Here is an 18,426-nt window from a genome sequence, read left to right on the forward strand (position 1 = left end):
CTAGAGTTGCTCACATACCAATTTATGTGGTGTAACTCGTTTGAACCCCAACAACCATCTAGTCCCCTGTAGTCATCACTAGGTAGATCTAGACTGATTGAATTTTTCAAAACATAAATTTTGTATATTGGTCAATTTATTTGTGTGAATAAACATTACTTCTCATTTTGATAGACGCAATTACAATATTAGTTCTGACATGGTGCTGACTTTCTTCCTCCTCCCATATCAACAGAAGTTCTCCCCCTCCCCACCTTGACATTTTAGTGAGGAATTTGTGCGTTCATAATTCTAGAAATAGATGTTTTAAATATGTTCAGATGATTTAATAATCATATTTTACTATCAGTGATTACATAATTATGTTGGGTTCTTTGTGTTTTTAATACGGATTATGTAAAAAAGCCGTTTACATTGGGCAACTAAAAGCATTCGATAATATAATTTATATCTGCAATAAATTGTTACCACATGAATGCATATGATTGGATATCTCTGAGAACTTTCTAGATATTTAACACTGAAACCAAGTGTTAATCCCACTAAATAAGATCGGCTATATGAATCATTTTCTGTCAATTTATGCGATCATGAACCATTTCTTTTGATAGATTCAAGGATATTAAATCCTTACTCACTATCTCCTCCTAAGTTATTTTAAATCTACCTCTATCCCTTCTACTACCCCCCCCCCCCACAATAACTAAGTCGCTCTTCCTCACAGGTGCACTATAAGGCCTACGTTGCAAGTCTCCATACCATCTGAATCGTCCCTCCCTCATCTTATCTTTTTATAGGAGTTATACCTAACTTAACACAAATATATTCATTTTTTAATTCATCTTTCAATGTTATACCACTCACATTCTCATCTCGGCAACTTTTATTTTTTGAATATTATGTTTCTTCATCACTCAACATTCCGATCTATATAGCATAGTTAGTCTTATAACTGTCCTATAAAACTTCCCCTTCAATTTTAAGGATATTCTACGATCACATAACACACTAGAAGCAAAGTTAAATTTCAAAAGTGTTCGCTGTTATATTTTGTAATATTAAACATAAAAATATGTACAAAAATAATAAACATTAAATCATTCACTTGTGTCTACATTTTTTACTCGACAAATTTAGAAATTTCAAGAGTTCAGGTAAAACTAGTATTCAATATGCGCAGATATAGTAAGTTGTTTTGAAACAAATATGCATAGGACAACGCAATCCTGCGAGTCCAATGCACAGAACATTAATCTTTTATAATTTGGTGCCGACCAGCTACAGAGTTTTATAAGCAATCCAACGCACAGAAGGCAGGGTAAAAACTCATCTAGCAAATGCAGCTCTTAACTTGCTAGTATATAGGCAGCTTTCCCCGGCCAAATACAATAAAACTGAACTCTAGGGCAAAACCATACCAAACGAGATTCAGACTTGCATTTAAAAGGGCGGATCATTTCCAACTTATGAGTACCCTAGACAGCATGGGAACAAAGTCTAAAACCTCACATTTGCATTTCCAACCATTAAGGATTTAGTAATTTCAAATTGATAAATTTGCAAAATACTGATGTACATCAAATAAACCAAACCTTGCTAGAACAGGAGGAGATCACAGTAATGGAAGGTAATGCAACATATAAATTGGAAAAATAGATATATTTTCCCAAGTAACAGTGACCAACCAAGCTACTCCACTTCGGCCAGATAATCATCAATCTCAGCAGGAGTCAACACCCTGTAATAAAGCAACCATGGAGAACAGTCATGGAACAAATAAGTGCAGAGACAAATTCATTATCATTTGTCAACAATAAAGCTGGTAAATCAGAAATTTTCCCGCATGAAAATTCATGTGATGGGCAAGGTATGCATCATGAAGGAGAGCACCCCTGGCCCCCAGGGGGCAGGGGTGGCCAAAAACTCGCAAAATAGTGAACAAACAGAAGAAACAAAACAAGCAAAAACCAATCCCTCATGAAAAGGCGCCTACATGAGAAATATTTATGATCTTTTGTCACCAATAAAGTTGGTAAATCAGAAATTTTCCCACGTGAAAATTCATGTGATGGGCCAGATATGCATCATGCAGGAGAGCACCTCTGGCTCGCAGGGGGCAGGGGTAGCCAAACACAAAAAATAGTGAACAAACAGAAGAAAAAAAATACAAGGAAAAACCAACCCCTTGTGAAAGGGTGCCTGCATGGAAATTTAAGACGTATAGGAGTGAATAAAATGTGATGGAAATCCAAATATTCAAGTATTTAATAAAAGATGTAACATCCCAAGGCTGCTACTTAATGCAGAAATACATTTGTTCAGAGACTCCTGGAAAAAAATTTCATTCTTTAGCAAGACCAAAATAAAAAATAAAAAATAATAATAAAAACTAAAATTCGTTCCCAAATGATAAATCAGAAATAAGGTCACCATATATCATTGTGAAATTAAGGGATTGTCAGAAGCAATATGTTCAAAACAGAGGAGCAGCATGCAGAGTATCTATAGAATTCTGATGCAGTTAAATTATTTAACAAGACAAGTTTTTCAACAAATGATAAATCTGCACCCTGAGGCCACCATTTATCATTGTGAAATAAAGGAGCTGTCAGAAGCAATATGTTCAAAACAGATGAGCAGCATGCATATCAATAGAATTCTGATGCAGTTAAATTATTCCAGAAGGCCAAATAAATGAATATGCACACAAATTAGTAGCCAAATGAAGAATTCAAAACAGAACTTGCCTGAATTTTCTGTCGGTACTAATTATCCCAATCTCAATGTTCTTGCCTGAGATTTGTCCTTCGAATCTGCATAAATTTGTAGAACTCATCAAATATGAAATTAGTTTTATAAGGGAAGCCGGATGGGCTGACATTTGCATGACATATCCAATAAATAATGTCAAGTCATCACTTCACCTAAAAATTTGAGCTGTCACGGTGTGGGCCAACAATAAATATCAAGCCTTAACAATGTTTTTAAAACATGAAGACATGATAGAAGGTTAAGCCTCAAGGCATCAAAGTTAGGGATTAAGAGTTTTAGAGATTTGCTTAGATTAGGGCATTCCTTACTTTTATTCTTACATAAACATGATTAAATTGTGCTAGTCTAGTATAAAACCAATTTTACGTTAAGTGGACAAATTCAAAATGCATTATCGCCTAAACCAGAAAAGGTTAAAAGGTGCACCTTTTGTGCAAATGTGTGGACCTTAATGTGTTTTGCCTGGAGTTCGGTATTATGCCTCAGGTTGTTTTAGGCACATACCTCATCCTGATGCAAGCCTAAATTTTGACTATTAAAACATTGAAACAAAAGGTGAATAGCACTGATCAAATGGAATACAATAATTAAAAAATAGATGAAAAACATAGGCAAGAAGGATTGAACCTAGAACCTCCGGAAACCATGGCTTTTGATACCATTTCAAGCCACCACTTCAACAAAAAGCTTAAGCTCTCAAGCATAGTTTGGTCCTCTATGGGCAATGAGAAGGAACTGATAAAAAGGAGCTGACTCGGGTAATTGTCAAAATTGTTTATCCCTCCAATGAAAAAATTGCTACAAAGAAAAAGTTGATCCTGAATGTTTGGTAAAAAGTTGTGCGCTAGGGGAAATGTTTTAAATGACCATTTAGGAAACATAAATATTGAGTTGATAATTTTATAATATTAAAAAATTAAAAACTGAGGATACCCATTGAAGAGAATAATTTGTTTAAAAAAAAAAAGTCAGCTTATGACTTTTGGGAGGTTCCAAATCCATAACTTATAGAAGTTTCCTAAAAATGCTAAAAACTATCTTACTAAAATTTGGGGAAAAAAAAATGCAAAAGACACTGACCTCTCTTGAGGTTTCAAGAATTCCACAAACCTCCCTTGAGATTTTCCAAAATGACAAAAACCTCCCCTTATGTTTTGCCAAAAAGACTAGACTTTTGAGGGGTGTAAGTGTCTCAAAATCCAATGTTAGGGGAGGTCTATGGGATTTTTGAAACCTTAAGGGAAGATAGTGTCTTTTTGCCAAACCTCAAGAGAGTCGGTGTCTTTTGCCCAAAAAAAGAACATTTACCAAATGTATTATACCCACTTTTACTTTTTAAAAGAAGTTCATCCAAAATGGGGACCCAAACTCACCCTTAGGCTATAAGCCAATAAGGTATTGAAATTCATATGAGCCCTTGGTTAACATCATGTTTGCCACAGCTCACTCTCCAGGAAAAAAGGAAGTTCAATGATGCAGTGCAAATGGAAAAGATAAAGTGTTTCTACAATTCTATGCACAGGGTATCTTCTCTTGAAATCATTCACCAGAGGTTAAGGAGGTATTTCTGCCATTTTGTGATGCTAATCAGAGGTTTAACAATGCCTAAGTCTTCAAAACTCTTTTAACTAGGATTACCAAGCCAAGGGAGTCCCTTTAGCATGTCAAGCATGCTGCATCAATTCCTAAGATTATTTAAATGCTGAATTTTGAACTATTGATCTAAAGCATGTTCAGCAACTGCTACCAGGTCATATAATCCTATATCAGTATATGTACTACATAAACATACGCATGATAGAAAAAGAGAATATGAAAACAAGAAAGGGAAAGTTTAATAGCTCTATACCCCTCCTTCAGTGTCAGAATAGCTGTGTGAACAGCATCATCGAGCTCCATATCATTCGTGTACCTACAAGTAGAACAGAATTATAATCCATGAAACTTATGAATAATAATTTGATGGTAGAATACTATAAATTCAGAAGGAAAGGCACCCCAAATGAACAACTAGCTGAATTTACTCTAATTCAGAAACTGTCATCACAAATTCAAGTGCCAAAAACCAACTTGGCCCCCATGATCACACAATTGGCCCTTTAGATCCATACACAACATAAGCTAACTATTCCTTTCAAGCAAAGATTTTATCTAATATGATACAACTAAGTTTATTCCTAGGCAGCGAAGGCAAGAATGAAATCAAAAGGACATCAAGTCATTGGCCTGAGAAAAATGAGAACAAATTTAGCCAAAGGTTTACTTCCTCTGAAAATTCCTTAGAAGATGAAAGAACTTAATATAATCAACTAGGTATTAACTGTTTATAGAAGGGGTATTAAATTCTAAGATTTTGGGCAGCAAATTAAATATCAAGGAATACATTAATAGTAAATTTTCTCAACAGAAGAGTGAGATCTTAAAAGGAGACATAACATTCACGATTCACCATTGATAGTAGGGGTATCAAGTTCTAATATTTTTGGACAGCAAACTACAGATCAAGGACTATATTGATAGAAAATTTTCTCAACAGAAGACCAGCAACTTAAAAGGAGACAACATCTACCCACACACGCATACCACACACTCAGAGTGAGATAACCCAGAAATTATGAAATCTAAGTTGAAAGTATAGACTTTTAGTTTAAATAAAGTTCTCTATTTTCTAGAAAAAATTGAAAAACAAAAATCCAAAAACTGGATATACAATACATAAAAATTACAAAAGAACTAGCTACCAGAGTCGGAGCTCTCCTCTAGATCAAAAAGCTGAACCCTCTAAAGAAACGTGACATCCATACACACTAAAAACACACACAGCCAAGATACAACTATACTTCTAGTAATCTATCACATCAAAAATTGAAAACGTTTATCCAAAAAAATTGATAATAAAACACACAAAAAAAAAAATGGTAACAAGAGTTGGAGCTCTCCACTAGATCAAAAGGTCAAACCTCTCAAAGGGTGCAGAAGAAGTGTGGTATCTCATCTTTGAATCATGCAACTTTGAACTAAATCAAAAATTCAAACCTCTCAATCAAACATCATTTTGAGAGATTTTTCCTTTTTATTTGGATAGCAAAAGAAAATGTATGGAGACAGAGAGAAGGCACTAAAAACCTAAGGGAGCGCAAGATGGCGGCAAATAAAATTAAAAAAAAAAAAATTAATACAATCTACTTCAAAAAATTCCTTTTTTAATCCCTTTCCACTCTTGGTTCCCTTTCTAATCTCCCTCATAGGAGAGGCAGGTGTAGGCAAAACACCATCCCGTCCGTGATCAGTTACCCGCAGATCTTTATCCACCCTCATCATCTTCAAAAATAGGAATATCAACCAAGCCTTCTAAGAAACCACTAGCACGAGAAAAAGCACATACTAAATCAGAATATTCCAACACATACCCTTACTGTTCATGAAAATCATCCAATAATAATCTATAACCACATGCAGTTTCGCTATCAAAATCACTCTGATCGTCAGACTCATCACCCCATTTATTTTATGCTTTCAATCGATCTCCCTCATTTAACCTTCTCTTCCAACCCCGACCTCAGATCAGTCAGGATCTCCACAATCAAAAAGCAACCCCTCCCCCTCCCCGCCATTCTCTTGCTTTAAAATTTTTGTCATCAGCAGATCAGAATTAATTCATTTCCCATCAAGGATTTTTCGCAACCACACTCCTGCTTGCATTGCCACAGGATGGGTATAAACCCTAGTAGACTCATCATGAGTAGACTGCTGCCAGTGCCACAAGGACAGATATAAACTCTAGTAGACTCATCATGAGCAGACTGGCGTCCACCATGGAGAGACTTATTTCCATCCCAAGCACCTGCTGTTGCTTCCTTAAGACAGTGACCGTATATTTCGTCAATATGACCCTGGTGTTGTTCCTAACTCTCTTTCACTACACTACAGACTGTCCTTCACAGGAACATGAACTTCATAGATTTACCTTTTTCATCATCAATTGAGAAATGATGTTCGCTATTCAAGGTCTCAGCTTTGACTTCCACTTCGTAATATTTTGAGGACTTTGTTTTTAAATCAACCTAAGAAACTATATGCCTCAGAGTGAAACATTAACACACACCTTCATAGATTTTTGTAAATCTCCAGAACAGAATAACTTGTGATATCCAAAAACTTCTGATGGAGAACCTCGAATAGAGAAATTTAGATGTTTATCTTGTAGCTCCACACCACTCAACAGAGCTTTGACTTCCAATTTGTAATATTACGAAGACTTTGTTTTTAAATCAACTTAAGAAACTATATGCCTCTGAGAAATGGTGTTAGCTATTCAAGGTCCAAAGAAATCCACACCACTCAACAGCTTTAACTTCTGACTACCACTTTGTAATAAGCTTTTGACTTCTTTTTCTTGCCCTACATCAAATTGGCATCAGAGCAAACCACGTCCACGAAGCCAAAGTTCAGAAATTGCAAGCACTGTTCACCTGCAACTTTTCCAGAAAATTACGGTTGCGCATTGAGTTGAAGCCCCAACTTTCAGAAAAAATTTCGCAACACCATCTACACTATCACAGACAGACGCCACTGAAACCTTCCCCCCAACAATACCACCTCCACCCAACAAGAGTTGTGGTCCCACAGGCAATCTTAAGTTATCACAGCCAACTACCCCTCCGAATCTCCAATTTCCTGCAATTTTCTTGATATACCACCACCCTCATTGGAATCTCTACCCCTCAATCTGCCACCAGCTGGAGCACCATTGCTGAGGACCCTTGCCGGCCACACACACACACCCCACACACTGGCAACCTGAAAGTGGGAAACTACCAGTGTCTTCTCCTGCTTCCATACTGATGAGAAATTATTTCCAGCCACATAAATTGGGTTTTTCCCTGAGATTGTGAAGCTGAATTAAAGGAAAATTCAAGTGCTAGTGCAAAGTAAATGTTTGGAGGATAATTTCAGCACCAACACTGATTTAGACTTTATTTGCTGCAATTTGTGGGCTTTTATTTTGTGGAGACTGAGAAATTGGGAAATTAGCTTGAGATATTGAACTGCCAATGCAAATTTCAGAGTCATGAAAGCCTGCCAACATTCAGATTTAGGCCCAGCAGCTGTGTTTTGAAATTTACTGCGACAAATCGGCTTCCCTCCATAAGATTTTGATGTTGATTTGAAGAAAACCATCAATCATTGTCTAATACATATTTTTAGAGGTTGAGTTCAGAGTGCCAGCACCCTCATCCAAGTTTGCAAGTGGAGTTTTCTTGGAGCATCTGTGAGAAATTGAAGTGAAATATTTGAAGAATATCCTGCAAATACAAAGTCAGAGCAAGGGCGTTTTGGTAACATTGTATGAATTTACACTACTCCATAGAAATTGATATAATGTTGCTTATCTATTTGGTACTTGTCTTGTCTGAATTGATTTAATGTTGCTTAAATATCAGCCCATATTTACTATCCAGTTGAGGGGGAAAAAAATAAATAAATAAATTCAGTTCGGTATATGTGGTTCCTACCTAGTTGGCAATTCTCAACAATTACTGGACCAACTGTGTACAGCTTTCTTCTAGTGTTGCTGATTATTATCTTAAATTTAGAGACCTCATTCATAGGCGTGCTCTAAGTAACGAACCTAAAATGGTCTATTTTGTTCAAGAAAGGGTAGAGGGATGAAATTAGAAGGAATGTAACAAACAAATAAACAAACAAAACCAAGCCCTTTAGTCCCACTAGGAAGGGTCGGCTATAAGAGTCCTTTTCCACCAATTTATGCTATCACGGACCATTTCTTTTGACAAATTCAGGGCTACCCATGCCTTTGGATACTGAGAGATTTCTCCAGATACCAATCCATAACACTACTTCCACTTTTAAAGAATTTCATCAGTCCATATCAATTTTTCCATGATGAGGTATTCCTAGACTCTCCCAAGATGTTCAAGAGAAAACTAAAATTGTTGAGGATAAACAATTAAATATTAGTAGTGCCCATGCAAATTGTTGTGTAATTGAGTATCATGACAACATAAATGATTTGCCTATTATTAGTGCAGAGTTTTTTATTTTTGCTGAACACTAAGCACTATTGGAGCCTTTAGACTAGAGATGGACCTTGACTTGTCATCAAACTTGGTTATTGAAACTTGTAATGAACAGCAAGTTGAGTTGCCAACAACTAGGACAGAGATATGACTTTCATGACTTGCTCTTAAACCTCAATTTTTCATTCTAACCCAAAGAGTGAGGAACAATCAGTTACTATAGAGTTTGTTGAAAATTCTTTAATCAAGGAACCTAATGTTGAAAATCCTCTTGAGATTATTTCTCCTCAATCCAATACACTTGTGCCTCCATCCCTTTCATCTTCTCCCTCTACATTTTCATTAACCAAACAACAATAACAAAAAAACAAGCCTTAAGTCCCAACTAGGTGTGGTTGGCTACATGAATCATTTCCGCCAATTTACGCGATCAAGGGCAATTTCCTTTGACAATTCAGGGCTATTAAATCCTTACTATCTCATTTCAAATTATTTTAGGTTTACCCCTATCCCTTCTACTACTCCTCATAATAACTAGTCAATTCCTCCTCACTAGCGCACTATTTGACTTATGTTGCAGATGCCCAAATAGATCTGGCAAAGCGGATTGAGTTGGATAATCCATGATGGATTATCGGGTAAGAAAATTATAATCCATATTCGACTCAATTCAATGGCAAATTTATGGCAGCTCAAAATAGATAATCCATCATTCCCACCCCTAGTATAATTATTTTTATCATCCGATGAACAATTTATTTTGCAACATAATAGCTAAAGTTATTTTTAAAATCATAATTTGGAAATTGTTAACATTTAATAACTTTTAAAATCATAATTTGGAAATTGTTAACATTTAATAACCAATCAGATAATTTTTTTTTTATTTTTCAAATCATGAATTTGGGGCTTTTGTTTTGTTGAGAGAATTGAGTATTTGGACTTGAGTTTCAATGTGGGCATAGGGCAGAACTAGAGGAACATACAATAGTGCAAGAGTTGGGAGTGGGACTAGCCCCAACTAATTGGACCTATGCTAGTTGGACTGATGTCTAATAAGAATGGGCATATAGAATTATCTATGAATTTGGACATTAGTTGTTAACAGATAGGCAGATGTCCATCGGATAAAACCCGAAATCAGCCAATTGACTCATTTAGAGGCGGATAAAAAATTTTAAAACCATATTAGACTCATTTAATGTGCAGAACAATCATGAGTCAGTTTAAGTGGGTCAAATTTAGTGTGGATTAATAGATTTTTATCTGTTTTGCTAAGTTTATGCCCAAATCATCTAAGTTGTCCCTCCCTTATCTTTATCTTCTACAAGAGTTACACCTAACTTACCATGAAGATGTTCATTCCTTAATTTATCTTTTTATGTTATACCACTCATCAACTTTAGCATTCTCATCCAAACAACTTTTATTTTTTAGATATGTTGTTTCTTAGTCACCCAATATTTTGATACATATACCACGGCTGGTCTTACACCTATAAAAATTCATTTTAATTTTAAGGATATTCCACAATCACATAACACACTCGAAGCACTTTTCCATTTTACCCAACCTACTAACTCTAAGCGTCATATCTGGGCGGTGTTTGCTTCATAGTTGAAATCGGAATTGGAATTCACTGGAATCGGAAAAGGAATGTCAAATTCCTCTCTCATGTTTGATTCGGCAAGGAATCGAAATCAAAATTGTATTGTAGTGTTTAGTATACATAAACATAGGAATCAGAAAAGAATTTAATTTATCAATTGTCAGTATAGTATAAAAAATTTATTTTATTAATTTAATATGGAATAATAACACTATAAATATGTAATTATTACATACTATTATTTTATTAAACTATATAATAAATATTTTTTTACGATAAAATTATTTTTATAATTATATAATTGATTATAAATTTGCATATTACATTTTATTATTATTATTATTTTAACTATATTATTAATATTATATTTTATAAGTATTATTTTTTAATATTTAATTTTTTAAATGTAAATAAAAATCTCAAGTATTATAACACTACAATATAATTTATTATTTAATATAAAATAATAATATAATAAAACAACCAACATAGCATTATATATTATTACACTATAGTATTTTATTCTTTTTTATATATAATATCTTTATTAAAATTCATTATTATATGTTTTTATTAATGATATTAATAATTAATATTTTATTTTATTTTAAGGTTATACATAATGATAACCACAATTTTATCATGGTATTTTATAATTTAATACTATTCTATTACTTTTTATGTGTTATAATATTATTATATATAATATAAATATTAATAATAATATTAAAATTTTTTATATTAAAAATATTATTGTATAGTTATATTTAATGATGTTATAATATTAATACAATTTTTTAAGATTTATGCAACATATTATATTATATATAGTATTATATAAATATTATTTTTTTATATTTATGTAGCATATCTTAGTATATTATATATGTGCAAGTATTAAATATTTTTCTATACTATATCATTATTAAATTTTATTATTATATATTTATGATTTATGAAAATAAATATTTATTAAAAAATTTAATTTCATTTATTTTTTACATTAAAAATAATAATATAATAAATTAATAATCATATTACAAGTATATCATAATATTTAACATTTAATATTATTCTATTAATTTTTATATGTTATAAAATTATTATATATAATAAAAAATATTAATAAAGATTATTTAACATTTATATTAAAATATATTATAACATTTTAAATATTATTAATGATATCATAATGTTAATATTATTTTAAAATTTTATGTAATATATACTATATTATATTAATATAAATTATCATATTATAATAAATACTGTGTTTCTAGGAAATAGAATTTGATTCTAGAGTAGAAGTCAAGAATAAAAATATAGGTAAAAAGGGGAATCCTGTTCTTGTATGGAATGGGAATTGAAATGAAATTACCATAAAACAAGCGTTAGGAATGGGAATCAACCATTCTAGTTCCGACCCCAATTCCTAGAGTTGATTCCCAATTACCAAACACCACCCTTCTTCAATTTCTCCTTCAGCTTGCATAATAATAGGGGTGACAAAACGGGTTCGATTTTGGGTTGACCCGTTTATTAACGGGTGACTAATCTATAAACCCAAACCCGCTTGTTTAATAAATGGGTCATACACCGGTATGACCATTAAGCACCCTTTTAAAAATAAAATTTATTTATTTTAATTTTTTCTAAAATATATATATAAACAAGTAACTTACCCAAACTGCTGAACCCGTTTATCAAACGGATCAAGTTCAGGTTGACACATTTATAAACAAATCGCCTCCTCCCAAACCCAAACCAGATCTAAACAAGTGGGTGACGAGTCACCAATCAGGTTTTGCCCCATTTTGCCACCCCCTAAATAATAGATCCAATCAAAATTTACTAGTTTTATTGATTTCTTGACCATCAAGTTTAACCTTCTCTCCAATATTCCTCCTAATATGACTAAAATTACATTTAATATATTATGTTTTATTACTACATATCCTAAAATCCTTAGATTCTAAAGCTTCTCTCCATAATTCTTACTTAGATTCTACTCCAACCCTAGTTTCATCAATCAATCAAGACAATATCATCAGCAAATAATATACACCATGGAACCTCATTTTGGATCCCTCCTAGTAAGTTGATCCATCACTAGAGCAAAAAGACAGGGGCTCAAAGTAGGTACTTGATGTACACCTATTGTGATTGGAAATCCCTAGCCTCTCCACCTACACTCCAAACGCTAGTTATACTCCATACATATCCTTAATGAAATCAGTATACCTATTACATATGCTTTTTTTTTCTAACCCACCATAGAACTTCCCTAGATACACAAGTCCCTTTTCTTATCCCTAAACTTTTGCATTAATCTTAAAATATATATAGCTTTTGTAGAATATCTCCTAGGCATAAAACCAAATCCAATGAAACATTGTCCATCTTAGAATATGGACCAAATGCATATTTGCTTGAGCTGCCAATAGATTTGGATATTAAATTGATTTCATGTTTGGAGGACTTGTTACTTTATCAAAGCACACTGCAGCTTTCTATTGTACTTGCAGTTGGAGGATCTTCTAGATACTCTCCAATGGTGATTGATGATGAAATGAAGATCGTGTCTCCTCTTGATTTTCCTGCATGTTCAACTTTATTCCCACTCATGAAGTTAAAGCTACCATGCCATTTCGGAACCCGAGGTCAAGTTTTCTCTAACAAGGGGAGTTTGATGGGGAACCACCAACAGAGAATTTTAGATGTTTATCTAGTAGCTAGGGCTTTTATTTTAGTTTGGGAAAACTATGAATATTTTAGAAGTTAAGTTAGTTAACTTTTATTTTATTTTTTTTATTTAACTACTTTGGGGTAATTTTGTAATTTCCTGTAATGAGGTTTTTAGATATGTGTTTTAGTTAGTAGTGGGTATAAGTGGTGTACATGTAGGTTATCGTACAATCATCGATCCCCTCCCCCCCCTCCCCACGCCCTCTCTCTCTCTCTCTCTGTTCTGTTCTGCCCCCTAATTCTGTCTCTTTCCCCTTGTTCTATTTATATTTCTTCTACTTCAATTGTTGTGTAGTTCCCCGCCTCTCTCTCCTCTGGCTCTCTTCATCCTTCTTCTTCTTATTCCTCCCTCTATGGCTCTTTTCTTATTTTTAAATTCTGTATTATGGCTCTATGGATCTCTTCTTAGGGTTTTTATGTATGTGTTTTAGTTAGTTGTGAGTATAAAAGCTAGACATGTAAGTTCTTGTTCAGTTATCATTTGAAAACAGAATTGCAGTGTAGTTCCCCTACCCCATCCCTCTCTCCCCCTCACTCTATTCTTTCTTCTTCTTCCTCCACCATCTCTGTTTTGTTCTGCCCCCTAATTCTGTCTCTTTACCCTGTCCTATTTCTATTTCTAAATTCTCTGTTCTATTTCAAATTGGGAAAGGAAGGGCTAGGGCTTTAGGGCTGAAAGAAGGAGAACAACATACTACGTTCTTTCATAGAACACTAAACATACATGGCAGATCTTTGAAGAAAAGGAAGAGAGGAAGAATCCAACATGCAATATTTATAGAAGCCTTTGAAGAGATCCAAACATTAAAAGGCTTCCTAGAATAGTCTCAACAAAGTCCATTCAGAGAAAGCTTCCTGGCTAGAGAGATTTTTTCCACGATGAGGAACTCTTCATGGTTAGGCATCCTTAATGCAACTTTTGCTGCTTTGATCCTTTAAAAGACTCCCAGCTCACTAGTCATGTCAGGAGTGTCTACAAGGTAATATCCAATGTGGTAGCCACCATGCTCAAAAAGGTGATAAAGAAAGCAATTGAACCAAATTAGGGTGCTTTCATTATGGGATGAAAAAGTATGGATGCCACCTTAATTGCAAATGTAAGTGGTAGATAACCATACATCAAAAAGAAGAGTTGGGGGGAGGGGGGTGGAAGCAATCTGTGAACTTGATACGAAAAAAAATTTTGACCATGTTAATTGAGACTTTATCCTCGAAGTTCTAGATATAACAAGTTTTGGAGAAGAATGGTGAAGGTGAATAAAAATATTTATCTCTTCCCCAAGTTTCTCAATTTTATTAATGGTAATCCCACAGATTTCTTTATATCCTCCAGAGGTCATCAACTATCCTCCCTCCACATTTGTATTAGTCTTGGTTATTTAGGTTCATAGCAGAAAGTTGATTTGTGCTACTGCTGCGGACCTTGTCAAGGGCTTTGAAATCAAAGAAAGACGCAAGGAGACCCCAAAAAAAAATCACATCTTTTCACAGACAACACTATTATTTCTTGTGGGTGGATAATGGAGCAATTTATAAATCTAAGGTGCATTCCACTTTATGTTGAACCAGTCTCCCACTTCAGGGGTAAACTTTGCAAAAGAGTGTCAATTAGGGAGAAGGGGTTGAAGAAAGATTACTAGCAGCCAATGATTTAAAAGGCATTCTTGAGGTGTGCCTTGATGCGTTTTAAGCATAAAATGCCCCAAGGCATAATTTAAAGGGCGAAAGTCCCAAGCATACACATTTTGGAATTAAGCGTATGCCTTGCACAGAAAAACTCGCATTTCACGCCTCAACAGACAAGTCGTACGCATTTTGGACCCCATTATTTGTGTAAATTATGGAGCAAAAAAAGCTTCCACGACATCAACGAATATTCTCTTTCCATCGGTCGATGTTCTTCGGGAATACACGACCAATGTTCTCCAAGAAGACTCGACCAATGTTATACGGGAAGACTCTCTCTCTCTCTCTCTCTCCCCATACTTCAATTGTCAAACAACCTCAGATCTTCTGCAGATCTGTGCCCTTGTCTTCTCAGGCAATCTCTTTCCAACATCGAGGACCTAACTCCAATTTTCGACACTCTTCAACCCTCAGCTACTTCATATCTTCATACAGAAGCCTCTCTCTTCGACACTCATCTGCTTCACGAAAAAAGCATCTCTATTCGCAGACTAATATCACTTCAGAGGGAGAGAGAGAGAGAGTCGTGACTAAGTCAAACTCTTTTAACCAAGAAAGGCAATGGGCTTGGAGTTAAAAACTAAAGCTTGGAAGGGCACGTGGCAGTGACTCTGTAATTCATGTTCAGTACCCCCCACAGCTAGCTTGAGCTTCTCTTTAAGCTATTTTTAGGCATAAAATATAAAGAAAATGCTTTATTTTAAGTATTAGATAATATTCATATGATTTTTAGTATGTATAATTTATTTTTATATATTTTTAAATAAAAATTAAATTCCCAAAAGGCTTTTGCCTCTACACTTTGAGGCCTACACCTCGCCTTGTTAGGGGTAAAACGCCTCACCTTACACCTTCGCCTTTTATAACACTGCTAGCAGCAGACACTTTGGGACGTAACTTGGGGTCTCTTTTTATGGTATACTACATGTTTCCTGCTAGGGTGAATAAGAGAACATGAATTTATAATTACCAAATTTGAGAAAAACTGCCAGGTAGAGAAGAATTTTTTTTCTCAAAAAGGAAAAGCTAACTCCTGTCAGAAGTACCATATTTAATTTTCCAATCTATTTTATGTGCCTTCCCACATTCCTTGCTCAGCAGTAAACATATTATAAGACATTCAAAAAAGACCAGAGATGATTTTAAAGTATTCCTCAGTCAAATAGAGGTAATTAAACAACCACTAAAATTGGGATTTGGGTAATCCCTTGTCAGCAGGGGCTCTTTCAAAAATGGGCTTGGCAATTATTGTTGAAAACAAGGGCTTGTGGAGAAAAAAGGCTAAGGGAACATGTGGTAACGTGTAGGAGTTTGAAGATGGACTAGGAATGGTTGGGATGATTTCTGGCAACATGTGGCTCTCATAGGATGGAAATGAAAATTCTGTTCCATTTTAAATTGACACTTGGTAGGGAATCAACGTCTCAAAGTTCAATTCCCATAGCTATTCTGGCTTGATAGGGAAAAGAATGCAAAGATAGCTAATAGTATTAGTTGGGTTAGTGACACAGAGATCTGGAATGTTTAGTTTTCTAAGACAATCCCAAGACTAGGAAGTTGACCACTTTGATGACTTCTTTAATTGTTTCATGGGGAGGATGTAGCTAAATGGAAATTAAAGAGTGATAGAAATCCTTTCATAAAGAGATCGCAAAAGCAACACTAGACTGTTCAAGGGTTAGGGTTTAGACCTATTTTCCCTGGAAAGTAATTTGGAAAGTCGGGAGCCCAGAAAAAATTGCTTTCTTTTCCTGCGAAGCAGTTCTCACTATTGATAACTTTTAAGGAAGGGAATCTCCTCCACAGAGATTTGGGATACTGCACATACAATGATGGGCCTACCTTAGGTGCAAGCAGATTCAATTGTGCAGGAAATATGGGCTTGCTTGGGCACTAAACTCTGTGCAGAACAGAAAAAGGCAGCAAGTCTTAAGCAGAACCATTGCCATTTTTTGGATCATGTGGAGAGAGAGAAATAGGAGGCCTTTGAAGGATAGGAAAATTCTCTCAGACAGCTCAAAGATAGAATGCTTAAAAGTTACATTTTGGTACAATGTACAGCTCTACAGATGACATTGACATATATGCTGTTATAGACCTTGTTCATTTTCTAAAGTGTAGGTGATGTGTAGACAGGTTGGCACATCCTTGGTGCCCCTTTAATGACATTTTCACTTTTTACTTATAAAAAGAAAAAGTGTTGTGCTGCTCATTACCATGATTTTGATAGAAAAGTAGTGCCACAACTGCTCAATGTCAAACCATATCCAAATAAGGCTACCCACAGGAGAGACAGTTAGGTGACCCTCAAAAGCTTTTAATATTTTTTTCCTTTTGAGATCTAATTAGCCCCGCCTAGTGTCACTTGAGGCTTAGTGGTGGTGGTGGTGGTTGTTGAGATCTAATTACTACCACGCACATGGTTATTAAAATCGCGATTCAGATCATAGGATCGTACGATTCTACGATCCAGATCCACTCAAACAATTCAAGTCACAACAAAAATCGTAATCCAGTAGAATCGTGGTAGAATTCTAAAATAATTGGCAGAACCGTAAAATCAGAATCGTAGAATCGTACAGATCCTACTTTGTTACCTGGATTGGGATTTTTTCCCCTTTTTGGGCTTCAATAATGGGGCCTAATACATGTTTTTATTCACCCAAAGGCCCCAAAAGGTTTATGTTTGGTCCAAAGTCTTCTAAAACTCAGGCAAAATGGCTTACAGCCTCCCATCAATGAACAGATTCAGCACAATTTGCAACTGACTTCCCTAGAGTTCGACACCTCAGTCATCTACTCATCAGCAACCCAGCACCCGAATTTCTCTCCTGTTTGACAACCAGAGAACCCTCCATCTGGTGACTGGTCTTTGATCAGCATCAGCAAGCAGTCTTGCTGTTTGATCAACAATTCTTTGGTGTTAAACAACCAGAGTTCTTGGGGTTCAACAAGAACTCAGTCCTCAGTCCTCTTCCTTCTTTGGTGTTCGACAAGAACACGTCAATCTTCAACACAGAGTTCTTGTTTAATCAGCAGCAGCCAAGAAAAGAGCTGAGCCAGCAGGCCCAACAGAGCTACAGAGGTATGCTTTGAAACAGATTTGCTTCTTGAAAAGACTCAATATTGAACATGTTTTTCTCCTTTTCTTACTCTTCTTCTTTTTCTTCTTTTTATTGTTTGAATTTTCATTGTATTTTTAACTTCTTATGCTTACTAAGTTACTAACCAAGTTTTTAGTTTTAAGACTAATCATAAAGTTCCACATATATAAGTTTTTAATATTTATTTTACATTGAAAGTAGAATCTTACTATTCTCGATCCAATTCTATGATTCGATCCTGCAGACCCCTCCAATCATCCCACTTAGAATCCCAATTCTAACAACCTTGACCACGCACCATTCCCAACCAATTACATACAATTTTTATTAACAAAATAAAATATATTAAGAGAATGTACAATCATAATGAGGATAGTAAATCCTCAAAAAGAAGATAGAAAACAAAATAAACTCAAATAAGAAAAAAAAATTGTTATTATCAGCCAAGAAACCCCCTCTTTAATCCCTT

At 34.7% G+C, this 18,426-nt stretch overlaps 1 protein-coding gene across 1 annotated transcript in view; it reads right to left on the bottom strand.

Moving 5' to 3' along the window:
• Positions 1–1,487: 1,487 nt before the first annotated feature.
• The window catches only part of LOC131160614 (proteasome subunit alpha type-2), a 47,543-nt gene continuing 30,604 nt past the window's right edge, over positions 1,488–18,426 (bottom strand). Inside the window, exons 9-11 of the mRNA XM_058116450.1 lie at positions 4,622–4,684; positions 2,748–2,813; positions 1,488–1,738 (exon numbers count right to left, since the gene is read on the bottom strand). Coding sequence (XP_057972433.1) covers positions 1,690–1,738; positions 2,748–2,813; positions 4,622–4,684 — 178 coding nt within the window. The 3' untranslated portion in view covers positions 1,488–1,689. The remainder of the gene's footprint in view (positions 1,739–2,747; positions 2,814–4,621; positions 4,685–18,426) is intronic.

The sequence above is a fragment of the Malania oleifera genome, chromosome 7, assembly GCF_029873635.1.
Source record: "Malania oleifera isolate guangnan ecotype guangnan chromosome 7, ASM2987363v1, whole genome shotgun sequence".
Taxonomy (NCBI): Eukaryota; Viridiplantae; Streptophyta; class Magnoliopsida; order Santalales; family Ximeniaceae; genus Malania; species Malania oleifera.